This window comes from Zea mays, chromosome 10 (assembly GCF_902167145.1).
Source record: "Zea mays cultivar B73 chromosome 10, Zm-B73-REFERENCE-NAM-5.0, whole genome shotgun sequence".
Taxonomy (NCBI): domain Eukaryota; kingdom Viridiplantae; phylum Streptophyta; class Magnoliopsida; order Poales; family Poaceae; genus Zea; species Zea mays.
The window spans coordinates 69,843,412-69,857,258 of record NC_050105.1 but is presented as its reverse complement, the minus strand read 5'-3'; the positions used below and the strand labels follow the sequence as shown (position 1 = coordinate 69,857,258).

The 13,847-nt window shown below is 58.6% G+C and overlaps 1 protein-coding gene across 1 annotated transcript; it reads right to left on the bottom strand.

Annotated features, from left to right (window-relative positions):
- Nucleotides 1-11,962: 11,962 nt before the first annotated feature.
- On the bottom strand, nt 11,963-13,217 carry LOC100285526 (uncharacterized). The gene has a single exon (NM_001158417.1). The coding sequence runs from the start codon at nt 13,071-13,073 to the stop codon at nt 12,138-12,140; it is 936 nt and encodes a 311-aa protein (NP_001151889.1). The 5' UTR covers nt 13,074-13,217; the 3' UTR covers nt 11,963-12,137.
- Between the last annotated feature and the right edge of the window lie 630 nt (nt 13,218-13,847).

The window sequence follows — 13,847 nt, the reverse complement described above, 5'->3', positions numbered from 1 at the left end:
GGAGAGTTCCCCGAGGTCCGCGACTGCTTCATGATCTACGGTGGGCAAGCGGTGGATGCCTCGGCTCGGCACCGCAAGCAAGAGCGCCGGGAGGTCTGTTCGGTGAAGGTGGCTGCGCTAGTCTACCTAGACTGGTCCGACAAGCCCATCACTTTCGACCAAGCCGACCATCTCGACCATGTGCCGAGCCCGGGGAAATACCCGCTCGTCGTCGACCCCGTCATCGGTGACGTCAGGCTCACCAAGGTCCTCATGGACGGAGGCAGCAGCCTCAACATCATCTACGCCGAGACCCTCGGGCTCCTGCGTGTCGATCTGTCCTCTGTCCGGGCAGGCGCTGCGCCCTTTCATGGGATCATTCTCGGGAAGCGCGTCCAGCCCCTCGGACAACTCGACCTTCCCGTCTGCTTCGGAACACCCTCCAACTTCCGAAGGGAGACCCTGACGTTCGAGGTGGTCGGGTTCCGAGGAACCTACCACACGGTACTGGGAAGACCATGCTACGCGAAGTTCATGGCCATCCCCAACTACACCTACCTGAAGCTCAAGATGTCGGGCCCCAACGGGGTCATCACCGTCGGCCCCACGTACAAACACGCGTTCGAATGCGACGTGGAGTGCGTGGAGTACGCCGATGCCCTCGCCGAGTCCGAGGCCCTCATCGCCGACCTGGAGAGCCTCTCTAAGGAGGTGCCAGACGTGGAGCGTCATGCCGGCAACTTTGAGCCAGCGGAGACGGTTAAGGTCGTCCCCCTCGACCTCAGCGGCGACGCCTCCAAGCAGATCCGGATCGGCTCCGGGCTCGATCCCAAATAGGAAGCAGTGCTCGTCGACTTTCTCCGCGCGAACGTCGACGTCTTCGTGTGGAGTCCCTCGGACATGCCCGGCATACCGAGGGATGTCGCCGAGCACTCGCTGGACATCCGAGCCGGAGCCCGACCCGTCAAGCAGCCTCTGCGCCGGTTCGACGAGGAGAAGCGCAGAGCCATAGGCGAGGAGATCCACAAGCTAATGGCGGCAGGGTTCATCAAAGAGGTATTCCATCCCGAATGGCTTGCCAACCCTGTGCTTGTCAGAAAGAAAGGGGGGAAATGGCGGATGTGTGTAGACTACACTAGTCTGAACAAAGCATGTCTGAAGGTTCCCTACCCTCTGCCTCGCATCGATCAAATCGTGGATTCCACTGCTGGGAGCGAAACCCTGTCTTTTCTCGATGCCTACTCAGGGTATCACCAAATTAGGATGAAAGAGTCCGACCAGCTCGCGACTTCTTTCATCACACCCTTCGGCATGTACTGCTATGTCACCATGCCGTTCGGTTTGAGGAATGCGGGTGCGACGTACCAGCGGTGCATGAACCATGTGTTCGGCGAACACATTGGCCGCACGGTCGAGGCCTACGTCGATGACATCGTAGTCAAGACGAGGAAAGCCTCCGACCTCCTTTCCGACCTTGAAGTGACATTCCGATGTCTCAAGGCGAAAGGCGTCAAGCTCAATCCCGAGAAGTGTGTCTTCGGGGTGCCCCGAGGCATGCTCTTGGGGTTCATCGTCTCCGAGCGGGGCATCGAAGCCAACCCGGAGAAGATTGCAGCCATCACCAGCATGGGGCCCATCAAGGACTTAAAAGGCGTGCAGAGGGTCATGGGATGTCTCGCGGCTCTGAGCCGCTTCATCTCATGCCTCGGCGAAAGAGGTCTACCTCTGTACCGCCTCTTAAGGAAGGCTGAGTGCTTCACTTGGACCCCTGAGGCCGAGGAAGCCCTCGGGAACCTGAAGGCGCTCCTCACAAAGGCGCCTATCTTGGTGCCCCCAGCTGCCGGAGAAGCCCTCTTGGTCTACGTCGCCGCGACCACTCAGGTGGTTAGCGCCGCGATTGTGGTCGAGAGGCAAGAAGAGAGGCATGCATTGCCCGTTCAGAGGCCAGTCTACTTCGTCAGCGAGGTACTGTCCGAAACCAAGATCCGCTATCCACAAGTCCAGAAGCTGCTGTATGCGGTGATCCTAACACGGCGGAAGCTGCGACACTACTTCGAGTCTCATCCGGTAACTGTGGTGTCGTCCTTCCCCTGGGGGAGATCATCCAGTGCCGAGAGGCCTCGGGTAGAATCGCAAAGTGGGCGGTGGAAATCATGGGCGAAGCAATCTCGTTCGGTCCTCGGAAGGCCATCAAGTCCCAGGTCTTGGCGGACTTCGTAGCTGAATGGGTCGACACTCAGCTCCCAACAGCTCCGATCCAACCGGAGCTCTGGACCATGTTCTTCGACGGGTCGCTGATGAAGACAGGAGCCGGCGCAGGCCTACTCTTCATCTCGCCCCTCGGGAAGCACCTACGCTATGTGCTACGCCTCCATTTCCCGGCGTCCAACGATGTGGCCGAGTATGAGGCTCTGGTCAACGGGTTGCGAATCGCCATCGAGCTAGGGGTCCGACGCCTCGACGCTCGCGGTGACTCGCAGCTCGTCATCGACCAAGTCATGAAGAACTCCCACTGCCGCGACCCGAAGATGGAGGCCTACTGCGATGAGGTTCGGCGCCTGGAAGACAAGTTCTACGGGCTCGAGCTCAACCACATCGCCCGACGCTACAACGAGACTGCGGATGAGCTGGCTAAAATAGCCTCGGGGCGAACAATGGTTCCCCCGGACGTCTTCTCCCGAGACCTGCATCAACCCTCCGTCAAGATCGGCGACACGCCCGAGCCTGAGGCACCCTCGGCCCAGCCCGAGGTACCCTCGGCATAGCCCGAGGCACCCTCGGCATAGCCCGAGGCACCCTCGGCTCGGCCCGAGGTACCCTCGGCCCCCGAGGGCGAGACGCTGCGCGTCGAGGGGGAGCAAAGCGGGGTCACGCCTGATCAAAACTGGCAGACCCCGTACCTGCAATATCTCCACCAAGGAGAGCTACCCTCCGACCGAGCCGAAGCTTGGCAGGTGGCGCGGCATGCCAAGTCGTTCGTCCTGCTGGGAGATGAGAAGGAGCTCTACCACCACAGCCCCTCCGGCATCCTCCAGCGATGCATCTCCATCGCCGAAGGTCAGGAACTCCTGCGAGAGATACACTCGGGGGCTTGCGGCCATCACGCAGCGCCTCGAGCCCTTGTCGGGAATGCTTTCCGACAAGGCTTCTACTGGCCCACGGCGGTGGCCGACGCCACTAGAATTGTCCGCGCCTGCGAAGGGTGTCAGTTCTACGCAAGGCAGACCCACCTGCCCGCTCAGGCTCTGCAGACGATACCCGTCACCTAGCCTTTTGCTGTATGGGGTCTGGACCTCGTCGGCCCCTTGCAGAAGGCACCCAGGGGCTACTCGCACTTGTTGGTCGCCATCGACAAATTCTCCAAGTGGATCGAGGTCCGACCCCTAAACAGCATCAGGTCCGAGCAGGCGGTGGCGTTCTTCACCAACATCATCCATCGATTCGGGGTCCCGAACTCCATTATCACCGACAACGGCACCCAGTTCACCGGCAGAAAGTTCCTGGACTTCTGCGAGGATCACCACATCCGGGTGGACTGGGCCGCCGTAGCTCACCCCATGTCAAATGGGCAAGTAGAGCGTGCCAACGGCATGATTCTACAAGGGCTCAAGCCTCGGATCTACAACGACCTCAACAAGTTTGGCAAGCGATGGATGAAGGAACTCCCCTCGGTGGTTTGGAGCCTGAGGACAATGCCGAGCCGAGCCACGGGCTTCACGTCGTTCTTTCTAGTCTATGGGGCCGAGGCCATCTTGCCCACAGACCTGGAATACGGCTCCCCGAGGACAAGGGCCTATGCCAGCCAAAGCAACCAAGCTAGTCGAGAAGACTCACTGGACCAGCTGGAAGAGGCTCGGGACAAGGCCTTACTACACTCGGCGCGGTACCAGCAGTCCCTGCGACGCTACCACGCCCGAGGGGTCCGGTCCCGAGACCTCCAGGTGGGCGACCTGGTGCTTCGGCTGCGACAAGACACCCGAGGGCGGCACAAGCTCACGCCCCCCTGGGAGGGGCCGTTCGTCATCGCCAAAGTTCTGAAGCCCGAAACATACAAGCTGGCCAACAGTTAAGGCGAGGTCTACAACAACGCTTGGAACATCCAACAGCTACGTCGCTTCTACACTTAAGATGTTTTCAAGTTGTTCATATACCTCGCTCCCACGCAAAGTTTAGTCATCAAGGAAGGGTCGGCCTCGCCTCGGCAAAGCCCGACCCTCCCTCGGGGGCTAAAAGGGGGGAACCCCCTCTGCGTCGAACTTTTTCCTCAAAAAAAGATCCCTTCTGCCAGAATGTCTTTCGTGCTTTTTGACTACTTCGAAAGTGGATCCTGAAAACGGCGGAGTACACGTAAGCAGCCAAGGCTGACCAAGCCGAGGGACTCCTACGCCTCCGGGATACGGATACCTCACTCATCACCTTCTGCGATAAGTAACTCACGTTCGGATAAGTGATTCCGCGGACCGAACAAGTCTTCACGTTCGGAAGCTCTTCTGCCGGAGCGATTCTTCGAGCCTTCTTGACTGCGTCGGTGACAGAACCCCATGGACGGGTAAGAGTGCGCGTAAGCGGCAAGGCTGACCGAGCCGAGGGACTCCTACGCCTCCGGGATACGGATACCTCACTCATCACCTTCCGTGAGAAGCAGCTCTCGCTCGCACAAACAATTCTGTTATCGACAAAAAAGTCTGGGTACTCGAAGCAAGAGGAAAAGAGACGCAGCTTCACAACACGGCGAGGGTGTGTTTTGGCCTCGGCGGCCGTAGGAAACACACGCTACAAGATGATCCGATCCTGCAGGCTCGGATCTTGACGCTTGAAGGAAGCAGCAGCACCCTTGGCGTCGACAACACCTTCGGTGAAGTCCGACCCAGCCTCGGACGGTGACGCGGTCCGAAGACCTCCACTCTGAAGGACGGCGTCATCACCAAGCCCGGGCCGTCGCCGCCAGGGTCTTCTCTGGGAATCCGGCCCGAGCAGGCGGCTCGGCCGGTCACCCTGGGGCCTCGGCCAGCTGTCCTTCGAGGACGTCAGCCCGACCCGAGGCCTCGGTTGGTCAATTCCGGCGTCGGTCCCGCTAACGGACGACCCGGCTAGGCTCCGGCCGACCAGGTCTTCTTTTCAAGCCAACTCTGCCTCTGTTCGCGCTGACACCGCTACCCCTGGCCTCGGCTCATCGAAGAGCGGCCGAGGGGTTCCTTTAACTGAGCAAGAGAAGCCTCGGACAACAAGGCTGACCGAGCCGAGGGACTCCTACGCCTCCGGGATACGGATACCTCACTCGTCACCCTTACACGGGGCGACTCACGCTTGGTGAAGCGGTTCAGACAACCAACAGGCGAGTCTTAGTGCTCAAAAATGAGGAAAAAACACGGCTCCGTGCCGAAATTACATACATGTTCAGGCCTCGACAGCCACAATGAACAAAAACACTGGCATTCAAAGTGCCATTACAAACGGAACTCCGGTTCCACCTCCGCAGGTACGAACAACCCCACTCGATGGGGGGGCCTGCGGAGCAACAAAAGACTGACGGGCGGCTCGCCGTCGCCCGCTCTAGCAGCAGCAACAACGACTCCCACTCCGGGTGGCCGAACTGCAGCAGCGAGGGCCTCAGGGCGGATGCTGCTGCAATCTTGCCCTCGCCCACGCCGATGCTCGAGGGGCGAGGACAAGTACAAAGAGCCGGAGGCCCGAAGCGCGGATGGCGGCGGTGATCCCGTCGGCAACGGGGACTTCTCGAGCCGCCTCCGCCTCGGCACCGACGACAGGGGCCGTCAGCCCTCCGGCAGATCCCCACTCAGATCCTCCCGGACGAGTGGGGCACCGACCTCCACGCAGAGGCGCCGTACCGGTGCAAAGGCAGGACCGCCCCAGAACACGAACGCCGCCCTAGCAGCGCGCGACATCTTGGGCGGTCCTCCCGTGCACACGACGCGGCAGCCGCCTTCCGGCAGGAGGGGGCACCGGGAGCCAAGCCGACGCGTCCGACGCGCTGAGGCTGACGACGCCCGCCGTCGACCAGCCCCGCGTTTTCGAAGTCCGACCCGCCCGCAGGGCCAGTGGGTGCCCTCTCCCTCGAACGCCGCAGGAGAGGCCGACCCACGGACCCGCGCGGGAGGTAGAGCTCCGGCTCAGCCCGGCCTCCACCCCAGCGAGGATGATGAACATCCTTGAAGCTGAGGGTGGGACCAAGATCGCAGCCCGGCTTGCTTCTCCCCACCCAGGGGCTGGTGGTCACCGTCTCGGGTGACCGCCGGCGGAGGGGTACAGCCGGGCTGGCTGATGAAAATCCTTGAAGCCGAACGATGGCTGAAAGGTACCAACTCCCGCGGAGTTGCGTTCCTCCAACGACGAAGCGGAAAGACGGCGGGAATCCCTCATCCAGGGGCTTGGAAGGTGGAAGGACACGATGCATAAGGGAGCGCGAAGACATGGTCGCCTTCCCAGAGGGTCACCCTCCTTTTAAAGGCGACTCTCCCTACTTGCGTCCCCAGCCGTCGCGGGCTGAGTCTTCTCCAACATGCTCCAAGGTCTTCCCCTACGGCGCGGGGGCTGGGTCCCACACGTCATGCAAGCCGGCTCAGAGCAGAAGAAGCCAAACCGCCGTGCGCGGTGCGTACAACCGCCCAGCGGTTACAAGCGACTCTCCACTTTTGCCCAGACCAGCGGGCGAAAGGGCGGGCAGCCATGCAGGCGGCATGCAACCGCGCCAAGTGGGCACACTTCTCCGACTCCCAACACGCCCGGCATGGAGGCCCAGGCCCACGCGTCATGCAACCGGCGCGCCGAATGCTTCGTGCATGCAGCTGCACCGCCACTTGCGCCACCACCGCGCCTCCTCGACTGCGGAACCAATACCGCGACTCGAGGCGACCCAGCGCACGACCCAGCAGCGCCAGCCTGGCGCGACGGTCAATACGGCCAAAAATGGGCCAGCAGTAATGGCGGTGGCAGGCGGGCAGGAGCAGCGGTCACGTCGTCAGCCAAGCCTACGTCCCATCCAGGGGCGACGAGAGAACCCTCTCTCACGGCGTGAAGACAACGCGCCCGTGTTCCGTTCCTCGAACGGCTCGCGCACGCGCAATGGCCGCCTCGCGAACCACTCACCCTGTCGCATTAACTCCGCGGCGGGACAGGCGGCGCCTCTGGCAGGAGAAGCGGGCGACGCTTCGCCTTCGCCATAATGACTGCGTCAAAAAAGGTACGCCGCGTCGTTCGATTTCGTATCCTTTTCCTTTTTTCCTCTTTCTCTCTCTTGCAACAGGGACCGGGAAAGGGGGATACCCCGAAAAGGATCCTTCCCCGTGAAGGAACCAGGCTCCGAGCCTCCCTACTGATCAGAGGTTCGAAGGCTGGCCCCTTGGAAGGGTTCGACAGCCGCCTCAGATCACGTGGGCTCTACACCCACTACTGGTCAGAGGTTCGAAGGCCGGCCCCTCGGAAGGGTTCCACGGCCGCCTTAGGCTACTCGGGCTCCGCGCCCACTACTGATCAGGGGTTCGAAGGCTGGCCCCCGAAGGGTTCACAGCCGCCTCAGACACAGAGCGAGGGATGACCATGGGTACGTTCGATACATAACCAAGGCTCGGGCTGCGCTCCTGAGGTACCCTAAGACATTTCCGAGACCAGCGGGAACGATCTTGTAACGGAATCCCATCAGAGGGAGGCATCGAGCCCTCGCACCCCGTCGCCAGGGGACCGGGTCCGGCAGATCACTCGCAGGTACTTCTGGGCGCGCCTCTGGGCCCCTAGCCGACCCCTAACAAACGGGGCACGGACGTCCACTCGAATTACCCGCTTGCAGCTCACCGGAGACACCATGTTCGGCGCCCATCGAGGGCAACATGGCGCTTTCCCCCCCTCCTCCTTGCGGAAAGGCGACGCAGGGGCGTATGTAAAAAAGTCGAGTCTGTCCCTGATCACCCTCTCGCCCTGCGTAGAGGCTCAGGGGCTGCTCTCGCAAACCCGGCTCCGGCCGAACCGTTGACAGCGTCAACATACCAGCCCGAGAACTTGGGACCCGACCGTACACCCGGGCTACGACCAGCTCGCATGAGGGACGACCAGACCAGCCGAAGCATTACGCGAGGCATTAAGACCTCGGAGGAGTGAAACCACTCCTCCGAGGCCTCGGGGGCTACACCCGGCGGGTGCGCTCGCGCGCACCCACCGGAACAAAACGCAACCGAGAAAGGCTGGTCCCCTTGCAAAAAAGTGCGACGAAAGCCTCCAAGCGAGTGCTAACACTCCCTTCGAGGCTCGGGGGCTACTGTCGGGGACCATAATTAGGGGTACCCTCAAGGCTCCTAATTCTCAGCTGGTAACCCCCATCAGCATAAAGCTGCAAAGGCCTGATGGGTGCGATTAAGTCAGGGATCAGTCCATTCGAGGGACTCGATCACGCCTCGCCCGAGCCTAGCCTCGGACAAGGGCAGCCGACCCCGGAGGATCTCCGTCTCGCCCGAGGCCCCTCCAGCGGCGAACATATTTCCGGCTCGCCCGAGGCCCTGTCTTCGCCAAGAAGCAACCCTGACCAAATCGCCGCACTGACCGACCAAATTGCAGGAACAATTAATGCAAAGGTGGCCTGACACCTTTATCCTGACGCGCGCCCCCAGCCGACAGAGCCGAAGTGACCGCCGTCACTCCGTCGCTCCACTGACCGGCCTGATAGAAAGACAGCGCCGCCTGCGCCGCTCCGACTGCGGTGCCACTTGACAGAGTGAGGCTGACATGCAGTCAGGCCCGGCCGCAGGCACCATAGGAAGCTCCGCTTCGCCTGACCCAGGGCTCAGACTCGGGCTAAGCCCCGGAAGACGGCGAACTCCGCTCCGCCCGACCCAGGGCTCGGACTCGGGCTAAGCCCCGGAAGACGACGAACTCCGCTTCGCCCGACCCAGGGCTCGGACTCGGGCTAAGTCCCGGAAGACGACGAACTCCGCCCCGCCCGACCCTGGGCTCGGACTCGGGCTCAGCCCCAGAAGACGACGAACTCCGCTTCGCCCGACCCCAGGGCTCGGACTCCACCCTGGCCTCAGCCGACGGTCTCCGCCTCGCCCGAACCAGGGGCTCGGACTCGACCTCGGCCACGGAAGACAGACTCGACCTCGGCTTCGGAGGAGCTTCCACATCACCCAATCTAGGGCGCAGACCAGCCACGTCAACAGGAGACGCCATCATCACCCTACCCCGAGCTGACTCGGGCCACGGGGAACAAGACCGGCGTCCCATCTGGCTCGCTCCGCCAGAAAGGCAATGATGGCGCCCCGCATACTCTGTGACGACGGCGGCTCTCAGCCCCCTTACGGAAGCAAGAGGACGTCAGCAAGGACTCAACAGCTCCGACAGCTGTCCCTCCGCCAGGCTCCAACACTCCTCCGACGGCCACGACATCACACCAGCTGGGTGCCAAAATCTCTCCGGCTGCCACGACGGCATGTACTTAGGGCGCTAGCTCTCCTCCGCTAGACACGTAGCACTCTGCTATACCCCCCATTGTACACCTGGATCCTCTCCTTACGCCTATAAAAGGAAGGACCAGGGCCCTCTTAGGGAGGGTTGGCCGCGCGGGGACGAGGAGGAGACAGGCGCTCGCGTGAGGCCGCTCGCTCCCACTCCCGCGTGGACGCTTGTAACCCCCTACTGCAAGCGCACTCGACTTGGGCGCGGGACGAACACGAAGGCCGCGGGATTTCCACCTCTCTCACGCCTGTCTCCGGCCACCTCACTTCCCCCCTTCGCGCTCGGCCTCGTGTCGACCCATCTGGGCTGAGGCACGCGACGACGTTCACTCGTCGGCTTAGGGACCCCCGGTCTCGAAACGCCGACATATATATATATAGGATAAATTTTGTTTTAATAAAGCACAAAATATATGTTTTCTTTAGATTAGATGGGTGTGAATGTGGAACCAATAACCAATGTTCAAACACTCACCTATACATAATTTCATCTTTTTTTACATAAACTCTCATATTATAGTAGTAGAGAAGAGATTATAGTAGTGCATGTTGATTCTAAACAAATGTAGGGTTTTTTTTTGAAAAATATTAACATAGGACGATAGTTGAAACTGGTGCTTTAATATAGTAAAGACTAGAGGCAAGTACTTCTGAAGACTGTCTCGACTAATGTATATTAACGTAAATGACAACTGTAAGGCGGTCACCTACGTTAATACTTTTAATGGAGGCAGGCAGGGTGACCACCTCCGTAAAAGTCCATTAATACAAGCCTTTACAATAAGCCGGATGATTTGACCGATTTTGTAGATCTAAAATGTTTGTCACCGTAACATTGATTTTTTCTTATAAATTTAATTACGATTAAGATAGCTGGACTAAAAACTAGGTTTGTGTTGGCACTCTTTTGGACCAATTACCTAGCACACCTTAATCCCGCTCGTAGGGAGCTAGGACTTGGGGTATTCTTTGATTGAGCGCAGGCCATCTGCTCCTGGTGGTAGGACCGTCCACGACTTTGTGGAGAGGGCTCCGCTCTTCTATGCAGGACAACAATCTATCCGCTTAGGGTGTCCAGATCGTCCATGCGTGCGTAGAGGATGGAACGATCTCCTGCAGAACCTGGATCTCGCTCCCCCGGAGAGACCCTGTCAGAGAGGAAAGATCATAGGGTTGTATTGGGATTGGCAGATCATTCAAGACGTCTTTAGACAATGTCAAGTCGAGAAGACGTGAAGATTGGGGAAGAAGAAGACTAATCTAGGATAAGTCACTACTACTTCTAGGGGGGAAAATACCAAAGAACCGGTAAATAGATTGATTTGATCGATTGGGTGAAGTTCAATCGATCATATCCCCTTATATATATAGGGGTGGAGGTTTGAACCCGTTTCTAGACGCTTCCTAATAGCTCCCCGCGCGAATGGCTAGATAAGCACAAGAACTCTCGCCTGAATTAATCTAATCGCGAATTGTCCAGCCTACATCTGCGGACTGTTTTGGGCGTGGAGCATCTGGACCACATGGCTATACCATCCCATCGTGTATAGATGCCAAATCTAGTGCTCAATAGTTTGTACGTAGAGGTCCACAACGATGTCCTTGCTAGTTCTCCACACCTCATACAATATACTCCTTGCTAGTCGTTGTAGCTCTTATCAGTTTTTATGTCTAGATTCAAATAGATGAAAATGAACCTAGACATATATGTATAACACATACATCAAGTATTATATCAAGTATTATATGAACCCTATCAATTAACTAAAACATATTTTAATTTGGAATGGAGCGAGTTCGATTTCTCTTTCTTTAAACATGGATACAGTATCAAAGTTTCTGGTTGCCAACGCGAGCCAGGCAAAACTGCCCTCCGGCGCTGGTAAGCCTAACCTTGCTTGGCGAGGCGAGCAAGACATGCTGGTCAGACAAGCACCGCTTTGTACTTACCTAGTAGCAACTTCGGCTACAACCAGCTGATCCAAAAGTCAACGCGTGGAAAATAAAAACGGACGGGAGAAACGCTATGCCAGGCGCCACCAATGGCTGTGCCGTTGAACAAGAAGGAGACCCCGTTACGCTGTCCGACAGTGGGTCCACGCGTCGTCCTTGGTTTGCACGCGCTCTTCTGGGGAGTGAGGACGGGGTCTTCGCTGTCCAGTCAACTCTTGGACACAACAACAGGCCACAGCGGCACGGATATCCCAACGGCACAGCCCCAAACGGGCCAACCGTCCCTGAACGCGAAAGCGACCGCTCATCGACTGCTTTTGACCGGCTTTGTGGTCATGGGCCCCATGCACCCAAACCCGACACGATACTTTAAAGCGCGTATTGATGCCGTGCCCATGCCCTGTCCGTTTCTTTGACTTGAGAGTTGAGAGCCAAAGGAACCTGCTGCGACCACTTCAAATCACCACCCAAATTCCATCTGTGTGTATCATATTTCCTACAATTATTATATATATATATAATCCCCGAGAAATTGACGCTTATGCATAGAAGATAAAATAATACGTAGATTTGGAGAAAGTTCATGGCGAGATTAAGTTTAAATGCTCTTTAATTCCTTTTACAGGAGCAAAGCTCGATCTACCACTAATCCGAAGAACAAATGAAACAAGAGGTCTACTACTAGTATCGATTGACTTGACTACCGCTGCTACACTGACTGCTACGGCGGGAAGCAAACGATCTTCACGCCGCGCGGGAGCGGGCAGCGCCAGCGCCAACGCCGCCGTCGCCGTCGCCGTCGCCGTCGTGGCGGTGGTCGCCCTCGTAGGTGACGACGAGCACGGCCGGGTCGTCGGCGGCGCGCTCCACGTGCTTCCGCGCGGGGCAACCCTTGGCGCTGCTGCACCGGTAGTAGCCGCGCGGGTAAGGGGACCCCTTGATGGGCTTCTGCCCGTACTTGCGCCACGAGTACTCGTCGTGGGGTACGTCCGACGACGCCGGCACGTGGCCGGGCGGCTGCGACCCCGGCGTTGCCGCGGCCGCGGGTAGGCGCACCGTGCGCCGGGACAGGCCCTGCCGGCTGCGCTTCTTCTTCGAGCAGTGGCAACCTCCAGCGCCGGACTCGGCGTGGTGCGCCCCCGGCGGAGCAGCGGCGGGGCACGGCGACGTGCGCTTCGGGAGAGGCGGCTTGCCCGAGGACACGGCGGCGAGGCTGCACCCCTTGGACACGCTCCCTTCGCCGCCCGCGGTCACGGACGACAGGAACGAGGTCGAAGTCGCGGACACGGCCGGCGCCCGCGGGGCCTTCTTGTTCGCTGCCGGCGGGACAGACTTGGCGAAGTCCAGCGTCAGGGCTTTGTTCTGAGCCTGATGAGGCGGCTCCGCCGCCGCCTGCTGTGACGCTGGCGTCTCCGTCTCTATGGGCTCCACCGCGGCGACGGCGGGCGCGCGGCGGAAGCGGGCGTGCCCCGTGCGGTCCAGCAGGTTGATGACGCGCCGGAACCGGGACACCGCCTGGTCGGCGATCTGCCCGAGCGGCGGCGACTCCGCCCGCCCCGCGCCGCACGGGGAGAGCGAGGAAGCGAGCAACTCCAGGCTGCGGAGCCCCGCCGCGGCTGCCTCCTGGAACGCCAGTTGCTCGTACGCCCCGCCGCCGCAGGACATGAGGTCCACCGCCATGGCTTAGCTGCTCTGCCGGGCTGCTGCCTGTCTCCTTCCGGCCTTGCGTGGGGCTCTGGAGCCTGGATCGTCGCTTGTAGTTGGAGGTCAGGTCCGTGCGGTGCTGCTGCTGCTTTCTTGTGGCTTCTTGGGTTGTGGGATTGTGAGGTGGGAAACAGGTGGAGGGTGAGTTTTATAGGTAGAAATGGCGGAGGTGCGAACGAGAGGACCAAATGCTAGACGACGAGCTGCCTGCTGGGCTGTGCAAAGTCAATGCCTCGCTTCTCTTTTTTTCCCCCTACCACTACCGGTTTACCACCACTCTTTATTCTAAGTTAAGACTAAGGTGTATTCGGTATGGATTCAAAACAAAACTCTCTAATGAGGAGCTGGACAGATCTATTCCAACACCTGAACTCCACAGTTACAAACTCTATGGAGTTTTGAGAGATGTAGTATAAATTTTTAAGGAGTGTTTAGAATGGCTACAGGTTTCAGCTCTAGTGTGGAATTATAATTTATAATATGAATTTAAATAGTTTTAAAAATATTTTTAATCTAAATAATAAACAAAATGATTTATATATAGCTCCACGATTTTCTAGAGCACCTAATGACCTGTTCTACCAACTCCACCAAATTTCTAAAGCTAGAACTATCTCAAATAGGGCCTTATAGTACCTCTTTTCCTACTCCGAAAACTCTAAAAAGAAATCCATACATGGAGTTTGGAGTTATTTACTCACCACTGTCACAGATTATGAGAAAGCTATTTAAACTCTAGAGTATAGCTTT

What these genes read in the sequence shown, in the direction of transcription:
- LOC100285526 (NM_001158417.1), bottom strand. Translation starts at nt 13,073, where the DNA reads ATGGCGGTGGACCTCATGTCCTGCGGCGGCGGGGCGTACGAGCAACTG.